We start from the raw sequence: 18,645 nt of genomic DNA on the forward strand, positions 1-18,645 counted from the left end.
CTAAGAGAGAGAGAGAGAGAGAGAGAGAGAGAGATGTGCCTAATTCAGTTCAATCCCGTTTAATCAGTTGATCCAGCTTGGCGATAAACACACAAACAGAAAATGTGGCGACAGTCTATTCAATTTTGAATTAGAAAGTATATATCTATATTCACATATATTATATCCCAAGTTAGAGAGAATAAATTGCACAATATTAGGCTTAAATGAGAACTTCAAAGAGTCGCATGATCAAATTAGAAAGGAAAAAGGTACTGCATTTACTTCCTTTACATGCATTCTCTTACAGTACTACTCCTGCAAATGCCAAAGAGCATGCCTAGCTCCAGTTTTGCAAAGCCGTAAATATATGTAGACAGACAGACTGGCTAATTTGGCATCTCAATCATGCATGCATGTTGATTAAATAACAGCATTTACTTACATTTTCTTAACAGGTAATGCGTGTTTTAAATCACACAATTAATGGTTTAATTAATAATTGGGTGATGATATTTCATGGAACCACCACGTAGTTTTATTATCAATCCAATTTAATTTTCCAGCTCGACGCAGCACCAAAAGCTAGCTAGCATGTCGACAATTATAGATAATAGATTGAAATAATTAGTACCTCTCAGGGCCTGCATGAGACGTAGTAGTTGTATTGATTTTGGTGAGAAAGCTTTAAACCAAATCCGCAAGTTTGACTTCACAAACACCGTGACCATATGCTTACCATGATCATGATCTCATTATTCCTAATAAACACTGAACTCATCCAGAAAAAATAAAAACTCAATTGAATAAATAAGAAAGAAAACATGCATGAAATTATTTAAACCCTTTTGTGGAGGGGGGGGGGGGGTGTGTGGTGGTGGTGGTGGGTGTGGATTTTGTTTTTATTTTCTCTGGATGAATGAGAGAATTATTTGATACGAAAACAATTAAACAAGTCTTAGCTAGCTTCGTTCAGTTACTACATCAAAATCTTCCACCCATCTTTTAGTTCCATCCAACAAGCCAGGGCTCAACCTAAACATGAGAATGCAAAACTCCATCTGGCTCAGCGCCCCATCTCCGTCAAGATCACCTTCCAGCAGCATGCAAACAAGCTCGTCATCCCCCATGTCATGCAATCCTAGCAGAGAACTGTTCCTCTTCAAGCTCTCGAACGTGATGAGCCCCTTTTCGCAATCCATCAGCAAACGAAACCCGTTGCAGAGCTCCCCTATAAACCCTTCTGCTCCCAGCCGTGAAATCATGGACGGGAAGTAGTCCTCGAAGTCGACCGTATTATCTAGCGCCAAATATTGTGCCATCTGATCTGTAGCTAGATTGTACGTAAATCTGTACGAACGTGGAAAGGAGGAGCTGGAGGTTTTGATAGCTAGCTGCTCGTAATAAGGTTGTGAATAGGAGTGATGGAAACTGAGGGAGCGAGAAGTATCTTATATAAGCAAAGGGAGGAAAGTGAGGGAGGCGACGTTCGTGGAAAGCGGAAGGGTTCAAGGAGCCAACAAATATTTCAGGATCTGTGAAGATCAGCTTCTCCTTCCTGGAAGCTGCATCGTCTATATGTAAGGATCGATCTCATACACATAACCCTCTATTTTTTTTTTTTTTTTAACAACCTTTGGATTAATTAGAAGATAATTACCGGATCTTGGCCGTCTAAGTCATCAAACAAACACCAACAGTATGTATAAGACAAATTAATTAAAGGCCAGGAGATCATATATAATCATGAGATAATTACGCGTCTAAATTATCATGAATTAAATGGTAAGGATTATTTACCATGCATGTATATATATATGTTATAATTACATGTACTGGATTGGGTCTAGATGGATAACATAAAGCTAGCTAGCTCCAACTAAAACCACTGGTTAAATATTTCACTTGACACGCAGATGATCAGTACGTTTGTGCAAATGACCAGCATACATACATATATATATATATATATATATATGTATGATAGATCATAACATGCATGGCAATTCTGGTGCTTAGGCATGATATATATGTTTTTGTGGTCCAGATTTCATTTATTACAAGAAACAAGAAAATCCAGAACAAAAACCCAACATTTTCTTGGATTAAATCTTCTAACTTGCATGGATTGCTTCTGTCTCTCATCTAGTTTTTCCCTAGCCTGCCCAGTTAATTATAAAAATCCATATTGCGCAAGACTTCGTTGATATTGCCAAAAGTATAACACTCCGACACATGCATAAAATTATTTGGCGTTGATGTTATAATATGTTCATTAAATACCCCACAAATATTGCGCACTGATGAATTAATTAATTAACGTTTAGCCCAAAAGAAATTTTGCAGGCCGGCATATGCTCCTTAAATTTGTATGTGCCGAGAAGTTTGGAAGTCAGAATGCATGCGATGATCAAAAAGTTGGTAGCTAGGTGATCTGATCGATCGGCCATTTTCGTATGGCCTGGCAGCGTCCTTTGATGTACGTATGATCAGTGTCCTTCCATTTTGGATATAGAGTTCTTAATTCCCATTTCTGTATATATGAAAATTTGGATTAATGTTAGTTATTGTTGTATATCCACAAGACTGAAATATACTTTTGTTAGTACTCCCTAAACCTGAGGATATAGTTCCCATTTTTGTATCTCAAACTTGAAATATTTCAGACATTTATATATATATATATATAGGAAATTAATATTATTTTTGGGCATCGACTGATATGAATTCCACTTCAAAGATAATATATTATAAGCTAATTATTGCCATATTAAACTTCGATAGTCTGCAAGATGAAAGGAATGTAAATTAGCCTGATATCAAGCAAGTTAATGCATTAATATATTATATATATATATATATTTTTTTTCCTTTTTATAATTCCTCGGCCTAATATTTCTTTGTGTTTTCTGAGTTGAAGCATCCGTTCTTTTCTGAATGTGTCCTCATTTGCAGCATCCATTATATTCTGAATATGTCCTCATTTTCATTTTCTTTTTCTTTTTAAACAATCAAATTTAAAAGGACGAAATGAGCTGATAGTGACCTATATACTTTGAGGTAAACTGCTCGATCGGTGATCACTTTAGCTGTATCGCGCGTTCAGACAAAAGGAAGTTTCAGTGCAGCTTCCTTTATCCTTCCTTCCTTAATTAAAGTACGACATGCTTTGGCCTCGCTGCCTTCTAAATTCTCTAGTCAGTCCCACAAACAGTCGCAGCTAATTTGCCTTTTAAAATCCTTAAATTCCTGCTAAACCTATGATTAGTTGCGGAGAATATATTGATCTTCTGGGCACCAAAATCAGGGCCTAAATTACTAAAGAAAAGGTACGTAAAAGTTTCTGTTCATGTTTTTCATCACATTCATGGCCGGGCGTCTCTGATGAGCCATGCATGCAATTGCCTGTTTGTGTTCCAAACATGAGTTCCTTGATTGTTCTAACGTTTGCCCGTATAAGGAAATAGACCATTTCCATGGGCCCTGAGAGAGAAAATAAATATATTAAAATGAACAACGTCTTGAAATTGGTACAACTATTCTTTTCACTTTTTTGCATTTTTTTCCCCCGCTAAACAACAATATAGATAAAGTTCCGTACTTCTCCACCTCCACCAGGGCTGAAAACTGAAAAGGATTATTAAATATTTCCGAGCAGAGATGATCAAGGTAGTAGGTATTCGATGCGATTTTTCGTACGGTCTCATCGACACTGAACTAACTTCTTCTGCATGATAAGGAAAGAATTTCTGGAATCCGTCAAATCTCGGGAAATCGGAAGCATTTCATTTATTTTATAGAAGAGGAGATCAATTTTATAATGATTTAATCGCCTTTTTTATTTTTTTTGGTGGGTCCTGCTAGGTACATCGACGAATAAACGTCTAGAACATTAATGTACCGATTAGTTTTTTTTAAAAAAATATTACAAAATACATACAAATACTTTTAAAAAAAATACTGATGGGTATACTTTCTGGTAGGGGTGTACAAAATTTCAAAAATTTCGACTTCGTCGGAGTCATCGGAATTTGGAGTAGCTCCGAATATGTATTCGGAGTCGAAGCTCCGATTCTGACTCCGAATTTTTTTTTACTGTACACTTGCGCTCGAGCGAGGTGTCGAGCGCAAGTCGACCACACGTTGTATTGAACATTGGCTCGATCGACATGTCGCGCGGAAGTCGAGCAAATCTCTCTGAAAGAGTTCCGCTCGAGTGCCACGCTGAGCGCACATCGAGCTCCGATCTTATGTCAGAGCTCCTATAGGAGGTCGGAGCTCCGACCTCCAATCGGAGTCGGACTCCGATTCCAATTCGGAGTCGGAGTCGGAGCTCCAATTTGGCTCCGACTCTTGTCGGAGTCGGAGGTCGAAAACGAGCACTCCAACTCTGTCAAAGTCGGAGCCCAGCCCTACTTTCTGGTACACTTCTTGGATGTACTAAGCATTTTCTTTTTATTTTTATAGTGGCCCTTATAATAATTAGGTTTTAAGTTTTTATGAATACAATTTTACCATGTGTCAAGCTTGAAATATTTTGGTTGAGTCCTGATTGAAGTTACAATTTTTTGGAGAGCAGATCAATTGAGAGTTAAGGCCGGCTATAAATTTATAGGGACCGAATATTTTTAAATTTGGAATAAATAGTTAAATTGACATCTTTTAAAAAAAACCTTTAATGAAGTGATAAAAAAAAGCGTAAACAATAAAAAAGAAGAAAATAAATCTAAAATTTGTAATTTTTCATGAATATTAATAATTTTATATCTAAGCTTTTCATATATTGCAATCAAAATGTGAGGTTGAACTATAGAAACGACTATAGAGCGAAATTATATAAAATAGGTACTAATATATGTAAATTACTATGAACTAAGTTTTGTATTTCATTAAATAATGTATATAAGCAGTAACATATATTTAAAAAGTTTTTAATTGGTGCAACTATATACCACGTAGGTAGCTATCCAGTGAAGGTAGGAGTTTCTGTTAAATATGTTTTACCCAAATAATTTCAAAATTTAAAAAATAAATAATCTAAATGGATATTATATTTTAATTTAATTTTCTTAAATAAAACAAGATTCAGGAAAAAAAATTATTGAGTCTTGGGGACCATGGCCCCCTAGCCCCCCTTGCCTCGTCACTGATCTTATCACTTAGCTTTTTAATGATTTTTTCTTTTTGTTGGAGTTTAGTTTTTAAGATATCTATTGTATAAAGTATTTTTTTTCATAAATGAAGATTTACTAATAAAATTGAGATGTCATTTTTTTTTTCTTGAAATGTTATCCCAACAATAAGTTTGAAATTCCGAAATTTGAACTTGTTGATGCAAGTGTGAGACCGATTTTTAATGCCATTAATCTATATTATTTGATAAAGACATTGATTTATAAATAGGTGACGAGTACAAACAATTAATGTAAAGATCAAAATATACTTGAGTACTGAGATAAAGGTAGAGATCGATGGTGAGTTGGCCGGGTATGCCGTATCGCTATCATGGTCCGGGATTGTTCTCTCTTATCCGATCGAGGACTCAAATCAAATTTCTTACGATAGTATCTGACATGACTATTTCTTCCTTCCTTGGCCCATAAACTTTGGGAGCCTTCGATAGACCGGGAAAAAAAAGTGGTTCGTACCATTGGTCCTGCCGGATCATGTTCAACATGTATGGAGGGAATTATATATATATATATATATAATTAATCGTGTACGGAATTTATCTAAACATTAAACATAGTATAAAAAATTGAAATGAATCGTACTTAGGTACGAAGCTTCAGAAAGAAGACCAGACTTCTCTATTTCAATTATATGACAGTAATATTTAAAAATTCTTGATTTGATAATGCATGTTTCATTGGACAGTACGTACTATATATATATATATATTGTTGGATCGATATATTACAATAATGTCAGTTATAAGTCGAAAATAAATAAATTTTATACAAGTTTTTTTTTTTTTGTAAAAAAATAGATCCTATTAATAAACAATAAAATTTTTATACTTTTTTTAGGTAATTTTTTTTATAGGAATTTATATATTTAGTATTGGTATAAAATTAAATAAAATATTGTTAAAATATTATCTTTTAATATTATTATTATTTTAAAATTTGAAAAATTTGAATTATTTATTGTATTTTATATAAAAATTTATAAAAATTATAATGATGAGTTGAGAGTACTTTTTATCCAAACTTGATATATGGAAGAATTATTATTATTATTATTATATATTTTTTATTTAAAGAGAGTGAAGCCTATATACAGTTTCGCATAGAGTTGGGGCCCTTCTACTACATCATACACTCGAACCGAATAACACATGGATCAATTAATTATTAATTAAGACCCAACTATATAGTATCAAAAATGCTAAATCCACCATGAATGTGTCTCGAAAGTGTATCCCAATTTTTTTTTTTATTTAATGATTAAAAAAGTGTTTTTGAATGATGTTATGGATTTTTTATTTTTTTTTTTAAAATATTTATGATGATTAAAAAAATACACAAAAAAAAAAGAAAAGAAAAATAAAAAAATAAAATGTGCTTTCGAGACACACATTCGGGATATGTAGTGTTACTCATATAGTATATATCCAAATCAGAAACATATATTATCACGCATTGATGTAGTTAATTCTAGATCGGTACCCGATTTTTAGCATTTATCAAAAACCAAAAAGTCATGATTCGAAGGTATTTTTTTTTCATAGTTTTATTAAAATAATCTTCACTCCATCAATATATATAATTATCCATTAATTTGTTATTCTAATTTTAATTAATATCATTTAATTGACTCGATGAAGAAACCATAAATTAAATATACCACCGGCCATATTAATGTTAAGAGTCTAGAGATGGTGACCTGGTGGTCTTCGTCGTCTTCTTCTTCTTCTTCTTCTAGTCCTAAAATTAAAATGGTGAAAGATGGTGATCTGGTACTTGACATTACAGATGAGACGAAAGTCTTGAAACCAAGTTTCTTCAGGCGTAAATACATCTAAATATATCTTTAGGGCCGTTACGTACGTCAGTTTTGGGTGAGCCCAATGGACAAACCCATGTAAAATGAACATTCTACTTGGTGGAAAACAATTAATATTCTCTCTCTTGCTTCATATACGACGTAGTACCGTAATTGGTCTCTCTCCAGATAACTATTTATGATGGGTTAATTTCTATATATACCAACCATTCTTTTCAAATACAAATGGAGCATACCTTATTATATTAATATTATTTATCACATTTAGATTTTAACCCAATGTATTATATATATATATATATATGATCGATACTAAGATTTTAACCAAATGCACTTTACCGTGCTGTTTTTTCTTTTTTCCTATTTTTAAGAAAAGAGGATTATAAGAATGTTCTTGCATTTCAGATTCTAATAGAAAAATATTTTAGATAATTCTTAGCTCAAGATATGCAGGTAAGAAGTTTGAATGAGGTTGTTTCAAAATGCAGATGATGCATAGGTTGATTAATTTATGAGTTATTCTACTCAACAATCCTACATCACATATCTGTTGAGGAAAAAAAAATAAAATAAATGTGTGGTGTAGACGATTTTTCTCTCTACCCAAGCAGCCAGCTATCTCAGTCACCATCGGACTCCCCAACCGTCGATTTGTCGGATGGAATGAGAAAACTATCCAAACGAGTGGTGCGTATGTTTCAAGCGCGGCTTATAGTGCGCGTGAAACCCACGCACCGTCTTGTCAAGGTAAGTCTTCTGCTGCCACGTGCGTCGTCATCGAGGTCAGCGGTTTTGGATCTCTTAGATCCAAGTACTACCTTCTTCTCTAGAGTAGTGCGTGAGCTGCACGCGTCACCATTGCCAGTGATGGTCCTACACTGGCATATCGACTCATCTTCAAGTTACTATTTCTCTATGTTCCCCAACTAATAATTAAGATAAAGTGGATGTGAAAGTCTCATTCATCCGGACCAGACCAGCAAAATGCAGCACACAACTCTCAACTGCGACTTTTAGTTGTAGTTTTCTAGTCTGTTTATTATATTATGTTAAAACTGCTTTAAGCGGCTTCCCTTGGTGGGAAATGGGTGAGAGTAAAACTTTTAGTTTCATATCTCATTTTTTTATTTTCTTTGATGTTGCTTTTACTTGTTTTGGGGTGATTGTTAGAGACTCACACTCTATTAAATCTTGTATCTTTATAATTAAAGTCACACTCTATTAAATCTTGTATCTTTATAATTAAAGTCAATCTATGTTATGCTTATATTGAGAAAAAAAAAAAAAGACTTTAACTAAAAATAATAATTATAAAAATCAAAAGAAAGGAGTCAAAGGATGGCGAAGAAATGTCCTCGCCGTGTAATTTACGTAATTACGATTCAATCAAAGACTTTTTTGTTTTGTTTTGTTTGCCTTCCACATCTAGACTTGTCAGTCCATTTCATAAATTTTGCTTAATAAAAAAAAAAAGTCTTTATTGACCGGGTCAAGGGCGTTAGATTCCTATTTATGTGATACGCGTAAAATGAAGTAGGCGGAGATTGCAAACTTCGAAATCGTAAATATAATTTCTTATATCTCATAAAAAGAAGTGTTATATTTTTATTAGATCTAAATTATATTTAATAAGTCATATTGAATAAGCTTATAAACGATAAATTATTGAAATCGATTATGAGATTTAATTAGTCTTAATAATTAGGTTAAATCTCATTTATTATTTATTGAACGAGTTAGACTCTTTTTAAAATTTAAAAATCAATCATTAGAACTTTATTTCAATTTAAAATCATCACTGATTGAAATCCCCTATATAATCTCAGTCATTGCCAATCCTATATTGAATGAACTACTAGATCATGTTTTCAAATTCAAACACTCTTTTTAGATGATCACAACTGAGTGTTTAGCAGATTAGTGTCACTACATATATTAACTGAGTACAACTCAAATTAGTCATCACCCTCTCCCAAATCTTTCTATAAATATCTCACTTTCGCATGTTATTTAGAAAAAACCATAAACCTCATAGTCCAGCACCGTGATCTATTTTGTGTTGAAAATTTTAAGAAGTAACACTATAAGGTAAGTAGTTTGATAATAAATTAGGATTAACATATGTTAGTTAGTTATATATATTATTATTAAGGCCAGGTCTTTCGAAGCCATTGTTTATACACCACGCATGTCATGATATTTGCAAGTATGCAATTCATCATGTTTCATTTCGCATATTATAGTTATATATGTATTATGCATCTTACGTTGCATAAGACACGTAATCTTTCATAAGATCAAGTGTAAGATAAGCTTATAACAGTTAATCAGATGACCATTTAGATGCATGGTACCAATATAGTTTTAGGGTGGGCGTACAAGCCACAGACTCAAACATGGTCCACCGTAGTACGCCAAAGTATTGCACAGTCGGCTTCCTTTGTTGCAGCAGGGGAAGTTAGTGCACAACCTTACACATAAAGTTAAGTGTATTGGCCAGCCAGATAAGTAAGATCAATAAGATAAATCAAATTAGTCAATTAATTTAGATAAATCAGTCATGCATAGAATAAGCATCAGTATGATCATTTCTGATTATAATTCCCAGCATGAAATTTTTATGAAAATCTTATGTTAAGTATGTTTATGTTATGATGAGTTTCTTACTGAGTCATCGACTCATTTTAGTTTGTTTTTATATTTTTAAACCACTCTAGATCAGAATATTTATGAAGGTAAAGTTATAGAACGAAACTTAGTTCAGGGAGGCGTGACAGTGGCCTAGATCATGTACATAGATTTTAAGTTGTGATTTTTATTGCACAAATTTTGAAAAATTTTAATAAATACTTTTGGCCGCTCTCTCTTATGATTTCTGTAATTTAATTTCAAAACAACTCTATGTATTATAAAGAATCTTTTTACTTGGCGCTTCATTCAAAATGAAAGAAAATACTTTTAAGTCAAGATTTAGTAACAGCACTCCGGCTCTCTCAGATTTTTAATAGTGACTTTATTTTTAACTGTAGGGAGCGTGGTGTTACAGTTGGTATTAGAGCTTAGGTCGAAGATTTTGTAGACTTCTCTAAAAAAAAAAAAGAGAGCTTTTTTTTCAAAGAAAGATGTTTTTTCAAAAAAAAAAAAAAAAAACCACTTAGGCCAATGTCTCCCCAAGAAGTGTCTTGCTATATAGTGAGATTTTTTATCTATTTTTATTATTGTAATGAAAATTATGAATGGAAAAAAATAAATTAGATACATGTATTTCAAAGTGTACCTACTACATGAAAGGCGAGGTTAGGAAGCTTTTGCTTTTAAGATTGACGATGAATTTGTTCATGAGGAAATAATTGTATATTTTGAGGAGTTTAATATGAGAAAATTATGAATGAATTTAGAGGATTTTTGAAGTTATAACATAGATTTATATATGGTGTATGATATTTTATGATGATTAGTGGTACTCTTATGTTCTATAGGTAACGCGATTCTATCGTCAAGTACAAATTGTAAAATTTAGGATCCGAATTTTAGAGAGTCTTAAGTTACGATTTATTGAGGTTATTATTTTAGGTAGAGAATTTTATTATTATTATTTCAAGTAGAGAGTCTTATTTACGTGGAGATCATTAGTTACTATTTTATGTAGAGCTAAGATCATTGTTGGCAATTTATTATTAGGCTTTTAAATCAATCTCATTGTTAAGGTTAATATTTGTTTAGATTTGAATTAAATTTGGAGTGTTTGATAGTTGACACGTAATGTGCTAACTATCAAGTATGGTGTACGGAGATGATGAGTAATAAAATTATGTGAATAAATGAACTTCAATACCATGACCATGCTGGGAGGGGTGATTAGAGAACTTCTTACAAATATCATTCTAAATGTACACATACTTTGTAACTTAGGTGAAAGATGTCCAAATTAAACTTAGACGTACTTGATGCGTGTAGAGCTATAATTCGTAGTTGAAAAGTTCTAGGTTTATAAATGATTTTTATAAAATTAAATTAATAAATAGACGCGATTTGGTAGGAGACTTTACATTCACTTTATAATAAAAAAATATTTTATAACATAACATATTAAATCAAATTTTATTAGTTCTTTATAATAAATAGTCGTCGATCCGCTAGCTTTCTCAAAAGCCGGGGACAAAATAAGTCCATTTTTCTCACAGCTCTCCTAAAAGAAATTTTCTGAAGTAATTTTCTAAAGAATCCAAATTACAGATTCCATTATTTTTTTCATACACGTGCCGCGTGATTACGATGGCCGACAAACAATTGCGTGGACTAGTCGATCCCCAACCTCCCTTGATCAAAAACACACCGTACTTCTGCAAGGCGTGGTCTAGTTGACTCCCAAGTCTCCTTCCTCAAGGAGGAAAAAAAAAAAAAAAAACACCATACTTCTGCAAGGCGCAATCTCTGCTGGATAGCTAGCTGCCTGATACAAGCATGAGTGGTAGAATTTTCCTTCTTATTGCTTGCCTGCTGCTGTTACCCTACCTTGGTTTTCAGTCCACTCATGGTATCTCAAATGAAATCCATCCAGGCCAATCGGTTACAGCCTCGAAGACCATTGTATCTGCTAATGGAATGTTCGAACTTTGTTTCTTCTCTCCGGGAAATTCCACAAAGTATTATGTGGGAATCTGTTACAATAAAGTTTCTGATGACCACAATGTAGTTTGGGTTGCAAACAGAGAGTACCCATTCCCAAATGAGAGTCCTGTTCTTACCTTCAATCCGGAAGGAACTCTTGAATTATCCGATCAACACATGACGTACAGTGTGGCTAATACTTCAGCTAGCAATGATTCCTATGCCATGCTATTAGATACTGGCAATCTTATTCTGACAAACAGGGTCTTAGAGGTTTTGTGGCAAAGTTTTGATGTTCCTACTGACACAATTTTGCCCGGAATGATTGCAGCACGCAGTCTGAATCTATTGGAATTAACATCATGGAAAAGTACAGAAGACCCTGCTCGTGGTCTTTACAGCATGGTGATTTATTGTGCCCAATTAGAGGACGGTTATAGAATAGATTACTTGAATGGAAGTTCTTCAATGTTGTTGAAGTCTTTTGCGTGGCCTAGTAACCACACTTCCGATATTTCAAGAATGGTTTTAGATGTATCCGGGCAGCTTAAACTGCAGTCATGGTCAGAAGATAGGCAAAGGTGGTATTCGCTAAACTCCTCCAGGTGTGGGGTCCATGCTTTCTGCGGTGCTTTCAGCGTATGCAACGAGACTGTTGATGAATCGTGTGGCTGTTTAACAGGTTTCAAACCCCGTACTCGTACTCCTATGGATGCTTCGGGTTCAGGAAATAAGAGCAGTGGATGCGAGAGGGAAACTGATTTGCAGTGCCGCGTTAGCAATAATGATCATCAGAAAAACTGGTTTTCTCGCATGTCTCATGTTGAATGGCCCGATAATGGTCATCTACAGGTGAATATTAGCGAAGATTCTGAGTGCGAGTTAACTTGCTTGGAAAACTGTCATTGTGTTGCTTATGCCTATGATTGTGGGCGCAGCAATAAACGTCTCTGCAATTGCACAGTATGGTTTGGTGATCTGTATAATCTGAAACAAGTCTCTTCGAATGATGGATCTGGAAAGGATTTCAATCTGAAACTTGCTACTCCGAATTTGAGCAACACAGGTAAGAAAAATACCACAAACTTTTTTAGTTACTGGCCAGTGGACTTCATGCACAAACATATATGCTCTTTTACAAAGCAAGTTTACGTTAACAAAAAGCAGAGATACATGTACAGGAGAAGGGATGGAATGATTTCTATCTGATACATATCTTTTTTATTTGTTCAGCTCATGTATTTATCGTTTGTAAATCACTCATAAAATTATTACACTTAATATGAAATTAAAAAAGTTTAGTCAATGTTCTTAGTAGCCATGGTTACTTTGGCACTAAATAAACAGCTTTCCATGTCTCTTCATTTCTACTCAAAATGCATGTGAATCTGTGATCATATATATATATATATATATATATATATATATTTCTCGGATTTCATTTTGCAGAATCAAATTCGAGCACTGGAAGACATGATGATGATAAGAATGATCCAAAGCGTACTGGAAATAGCTTTTGGACAATTGTTGTACTGTCTGCATGTCTTGCAACACTTGTATTGGCCCTTGTTTATTATTATGTGAGAAGGGAGCTGTCGAGGAAGGGTAATTAAATACATTCTTGAAGTTATTTGAGCAATTGAAATATATATACTTAATTAAACGCATACAAATGTGCTGTTTATCGTTCAGGCCGGGAGAATTTGCTACTATTAGATTTGGGGATGAACCTAAAGACTAATCATTCAGATCTTAGTAAAGTCATGACACGCGGCCATGGAGATAGCAGGAAAAGGGACGTCAAAATGCCTTTATTCAGTTTTTCGAGTGTTGCTGCTGCAACGGATAATTTCTCAGCTGGATATAAGCTTGGAGAGGGTGGTTTTGGACCTGTTTACAAGGTACGGTTTAATTTGTTGAAGAGAAATGTATAATCATAAATAGATTATATAAAAGTATTAATTAATTCATAGACTGATATGTGATACTTTAGATCTAATTTATTATAAAAATAAATTTACAATTTAATGTACTAATATATTAAATCACGTTAATTTATAAATTTATTTTATAGGATTTTTATTAGTAAAACATTTCTCTCTCCTTAAACGGAATGCTGAGGATGAGGAATTTATATGCAAGGTGCAAGGTTGACAATTTCCAGTCAACACCTTTCGATGTTAACAAACCCAAACTGGCACATCCCAGTTTTTAGCCCTTGGATGGGGGAATTTGTTAGATTTTTGAAAGAGTCCTGGTAGGGTGCTGGCAAAATTCTTCTTTTCATTTTTTTTTCTTATTCATTTTTTTAATATGTTTAAACATTTTTAAAAAAATATAAAAAATACCAATATATTAATAATCAATTCATTAATTATTAAGTAAAAAAAAATATAAAAATAAATAAATAAATATATAAACAGTCAAAATAAGAGAGTAAAATAAGATGACACAGTCGCACAGTAGCATTATTCTTTTTGAAATCATATGTAAATAAGAGAGGATGTGCTACAGTTTAAGGACTCGTTTGCATATATGTTACAAATATTTTGAAATATATATAAATATTAGTAAAATAATTTGAAAATATTTGAGAATAATTATGTTTCCAAATAAATTCCCATTTGGATTCAGAGATGAATTGAGATGATTTTAGATGAGTTGAATAAAATATTATTAAAATATTATTTTTTAATATTATTATTGCTTTAAGATTTAAAAAAATTAAATTGTTTATTATATTTTATGTAAAAATTTAAAAAAATTATAATGATAAGATGAGATGAGTTGAGATAAATTTCTAATCCAAACCCGGTAAAGAGAGTTGACAATTTTGGTGTACTATAATTTTGGGTTTGTCAGGCTTAGTTTGGTTGCACAAACCTTTGAAACCATTTCATTCTGTCTCATCTCATATTAATTTAACATCAAAATATTATTTAAACATAAATATTATTTAATTTCAAATTTTTAAATTTTTTATCTAATTATTACTTAATCATTACAACTTTTCTAAACTTCTAAACAAAATACAAAAAATAATTTAACTTTTTTAAATCCTAGAATAAAGATGATATTAAAAAAAATTATATTCTAACCTCTTTTAACTTTATAATTTTTTAATTAAACTTTTTCTCTCTCAATTTTTAAAACTAAATAAAAATTTTAATTCAAATCATTTCACCATTATTTATAAATTATCTTATTACTATTCAAATATTTTTTTATCTCATCTTGTCTATGTAATCAAAAGAGGCCTAATCTTGATGAACTACGTACCACACACATATGAGGTTTTATAAATTCACATGGGAAGCAATGAGGAAATGGAACATGAAAAACAAAGCCATCCGCTTGTAAAAGCTAAAGATAATTGATTCATCAATAAAATTTTGGATTGCAATTATCTTTCTTAATAATAATAATAATAATAAAAGCTAAAGCGAATTGATCGATTTCCTAGTTGGTAGCGAAAGAAATTACAGAGAATGAGGCCCCTTTTAGACGTTTTGAGATGGTTCATATGTTATTCTATTTCATCTCATCTATCTCAATATCTAAACATTACTTATATATTTTTTTATTTTTTATTTTTTATTTAATCATTATCTACTCGTTATAAATTTTTTAAACTTCTAAATAAAACACAAAATAATTTAATTTTTTCAAATCTTAAAATAAAAATAATATTCTAATAATATTTTTATTTTATAATATTTTTATTTAATTTTTTCTCTCATTTTCCAAAATTTTGTAACACATATTAACTCAAACTATTTCATTAATATTCACAAATTATTTCACTATTATTCATAAATTTCTGATCTCGTAGTCTCGTCTCCACATCTAAACCAGCCCTGATTCGAGAAGTTCCCCCTAAAATCTTTAACCTTACAATGGACTAGATTGGATCGAATTGAAAAATATGAGGAAAGATTTGTAGATATACATTTCGTGACCACTTTGTGGAAAATCTTCATGTCTGAAATCTGGCCTTACCACTTTTAAATCTTGCTACGGTACTCTTCATCTTCTCTTTTTTTTTTCGTCTTTTTAACAAGAAAAACATGTAGCTTCAGGGAGTATTGGCTAAAGGGGGCGAGGTAGCCGTGAAAAGGCTTTCAAGAAGATCTGGGCAAGGCTGGGAGGAGCTAAAAAACGAAGCAATGCTTATAGCCGAGCTCCAACACAAGAATCTGGTTAAACTTTTGGGCTGCTGCATTGAGCGAGATGAAAAGATACTGGTTTATGAGTATATGCCCAATAAAAGCTTGGATTTCTTCCTTTTCGGTCTGTAATTTCTCATGTTTTGAAATGTGTGAGATTTACTTTTGTATTACTTTTATGGTCATCTGCACGTGGTCCACTGATTGTGTACCGCAATTTTCTTGTATGCATGCAAATCAGATCCAGAAAAGCGCAGAATCTTGGATTGGGGGACACGGGTTCGAATCATAGAAGGAGTTGCTCAAGGGCTTCTTTATCTTCATCAGTATTCCAGGTTGAAGATTGTTCATAGGGATCTCAAGGCTGGCAATATCTTGTTGGATATGGACATGAATCCCAAAATATCTGATTTTGGAATGGCAAGAATCTTTGGAGGAAACGAGTCAGAAGCAAATACGAATAGGATTGTTGGCACTTAGTAAGTAATAATCAACAGAAGTACTTGTGAATCATAAAAACCATGTAATAGTATACATACTTGCTGATATACACATAACTCATCCAACTAATGATATATTTTCTCTTGGATGATGGTTTTCAGCGGTTACATGTCTCCTGAATATGCTCTGGATGGCCTCTTTTCAATCAAATCTGATGTCTTCAGCTTTGGTGTCTTGTTGTTAGAGATTGTGAGTGGCCGGAAGAACACTGGTTTTTATCTGACCAACTCTTTCCATCTTATTGGTTATGTGAGTATTCCTCTTTGCACTTTCTGTTATGAAAATCTTAGAACTTTTTGAGTTTCCTCCAATTTATGATGATATTTTGCTTTGTCGGATTTGAAAGGCCTGGGACTTGTGGACAAGTAACAGGGGACGGGACTTGGTGGATTCACTACTAGATGATATTAACATACCCTCTAAGCATATGGTATTGAGATTAGTGAACATAGGTCTCCTCTGTGTCCAAGAAAGTGCAGTGGACAGACCTACCATGTCCGACGTTGTTGCAATGCTTGGCAATGAAAGTGCAGTTCTGGCTTGTCCCAAACAACCTGCTTTCTTGAACGCGAGAAGTATGGTGGTGAGGGCAAAGCCAGTTAATAGCATGATAGAAACTTGTTCTGTAAATAATGCAACGAATTCAGTGGCTGAAGGTCGGTAGTCGGTAACGTTGCAACTTCCACCTGTGACCCTCATGCTATATCCGACTGAATCATCGGATTCCCTATTGTTTGGATGCGTACCATGGAAATATCATTAGTACTAGGAATTGACACTGTATAAGTTCTTATATATTTGGTTTTCACTCTGTGACAAATAAATTGAAAGAGACTTTTGTACCTTGTTCATTAAAGTGTAAGTCAATTTTACGCTAGACTTTAGGAGGATTTTAGGAGATTTTATTTATGTGGGCCATTGGAGTGAAATGGTCTCAACTTTCAAAACTTTCTTGTAATAATTTCTAGTTCTTAATTTAGTATATTCTTATGTATACTTTCTGTGTACTTGGATTATGCCTATTTTTATCAATACAACTACTTATTACTTATCAAAAAAATTTTATGCTAGATTAACGATTACTCTCTTCTCCCACAATTTCCCTCTTTGGGTTTCCTCGCACGGCATTATTAATAGCCATCCTATTTCAAAAATTTGTTACTCCTTAAATCAACAACTTATATCTGTGTAGAAGTCCATCACTTTACCAATTTCAATGTATTGGCTACGGCTATAAATAAATAAAACTACTTGACAAATCGCTCGAGATCAGGATTTGAGTTCGTTGTCCTCAAGTTTTTGAAAAGCCTAAAGGAGAACTCGAGGAGACCGGGAAAGAAGTAACAAGGTTGCAACTCAGCAATCAGCCTCTCCTTTGACTAGCAATTAATAATCTCAAATAGGCAAATTTGTTTTAAATTCTTTATAAAAAAAAAAAAAAATGAATTTTATTAATAAAGAATAATTTTATATATATATATATTTTTAAATAGAATCTATTTTTTCATAAATACTTGTTCGAGACATGTTTATAGCTTTTACAGATCCTTTCTCATTAATAATTGCTGAGCGGAAAGTGGACAGGACACGGTTTCCACACCAATCCATTCACGCACCATATCGTTTAGGAATCCAGAAAAGTGACTTGGAGGCTTTCAGCACCTCCCTTACGGGGGAAATCCAAATCCAAGTCACCTGAAGTCGACCGATTGCCAGCTTCGTGATGGAAGGAGTTCCGTCTTCTTTCCTTCACTCCCGACCCCATTCTTCTCTGTCTCGACTCATCACTTTCTCTCTTTTTTGTTTTTGTGTTAATTTTCTCTCCGTTTGTCATAATTCAAATGTTTTCTATCACCGTCCACCTGTTGTCAACAGAAACGCGTCGTGTTTTTTGCTAGGATTCATGTTGCCCTTGATCTCTCAAAAGGGTGTCGCCATCCCAATTAACAACGACGGCGGAGGCTCAGTTACCTAACACATACATGTCATGACATGATTTTAAGGTGTTGTTTTGGCCGTCGTCTCTACTGCTCAAGAGGGAAATCCTATTTTCAGTCAACCTATATCCCTTCTCTTTACTTCCATTTAATTTTTGTGCTGGTAATTTTGTAGGTGAAAGGAAGATAGTGCTACAGAAGTCGTCCAACTTAAGCCATGCTAGACCCCCCTCATCGAACACCCGTCACAACCCAACAAATATACTCAATCGTTCTATGCCTCGCAGAACCAATAGCTCTTCTTGACAATGCCCTCGTGGGACGTTTGCTCACTGATGCAGCTTACCTAAAGTTGAGTCTCTTCACGACGTTTTTTCCAATTCATAGCTATTTTGTTCATGGTTGACCCAAGAGTTTGGCCGCGGCGTCTGCAACTCAGAAGA

At 33.4% G+C, this 18,645-nt stretch overlaps 2 protein-coding genes across 2 annotated transcripts; one reads left to right on the forward strand and one right to left on the reverse strand.

Moving 5' to 3' along the window:
• Positions 1-597: 597 nt before the first annotated feature.
• Positions 598-1,562, reverse strand: LOC121268811 (calcium-binding protein KRP1-like). The gene has a single exon (XM_041173075.1). It carries the CDS (start codon positions 1,299-1,301, stop codon positions 942-944), a length of 360 nt encoding a protein of 119 aa, XP_041029009.1. The 5' UTR covers positions 1,302-1,562; the 3' UTR covers positions 598-941.
• Positions 1,563-11,315: 9,753 nt separating this feature from the next.
• LOC121235836 (G-type lectin S-receptor-like serine/threonine-protein kinase At1g11300) lies at positions 11,316-17,142 on the forward strand. Its single transcript, XM_041132261.1, has 7 exons — positions 11,316-12,664; positions 13,048-13,203; positions 13,291-13,499; positions 15,678-15,888; positions 16,006-16,243; positions 16,367-16,514; positions 16,612-17,142. The coding sequence occupies exons 1-7, from the start codon at positions 11,452-11,454 to the stop codon at positions 16,927-16,929; spliced, it is 2,493 nt and encodes an 830-aa protein (XP_040988195.1). The 5' UTR covers positions 11,316-11,451; the 3' UTR covers positions 16,930-17,142.
• Positions 17,143-18,645: the final 1,503 nt, after the last annotated feature.

The sequence above is a fragment of the Juglans microcarpa x Juglans regia genome, chromosome 6D (genome assembly GCF_004785595.1).
Source record: "Juglans microcarpa x Juglans regia isolate MS1-56 chromosome 6D, Jm3101_v1.0, whole genome shotgun sequence".
NCBI classification, from domain to species: domain Eukaryota; kingdom Viridiplantae; phylum Streptophyta; class Magnoliopsida; order Fagales; family Juglandaceae; genus Juglans; species Juglans microcarpa x Juglans regia.

What these genes read in the sequence shown, in the direction of transcription:
- LOC121268811 (XM_041173075.1), bottom strand. Translation starts at nt 1,301, where the DNA reads ATGGCACAATATTTGGCGCTAGATAATACGGTCGACTTCGAGGACTAC.
- LOC121235836 (XM_041132261.1), top strand. Translation starts at nt 11,452, where the DNA reads ATGAGTGGTAGAATTTTCCTTCTTATTGCTTGCCTGCTGCTGTTACCC. An exon ending in TCCGAATTTGAGCAACACAG is followed by an intron (nt 12,665 to 13,047) that starts GTAAGAAAAATA and finishes TTCATTTTGCAG; the next exon opens with AATCAAATTCGAGCACTGGA. An exon ending in GTTTTGGACCTGTTTACAAG is followed by an intron (nt 13,500 to 15,677) that starts GTACGGTTTAAT and finishes ATGTAGCTTCAG; the next exon opens with GGAGTATTGGCTAAAGGGGG.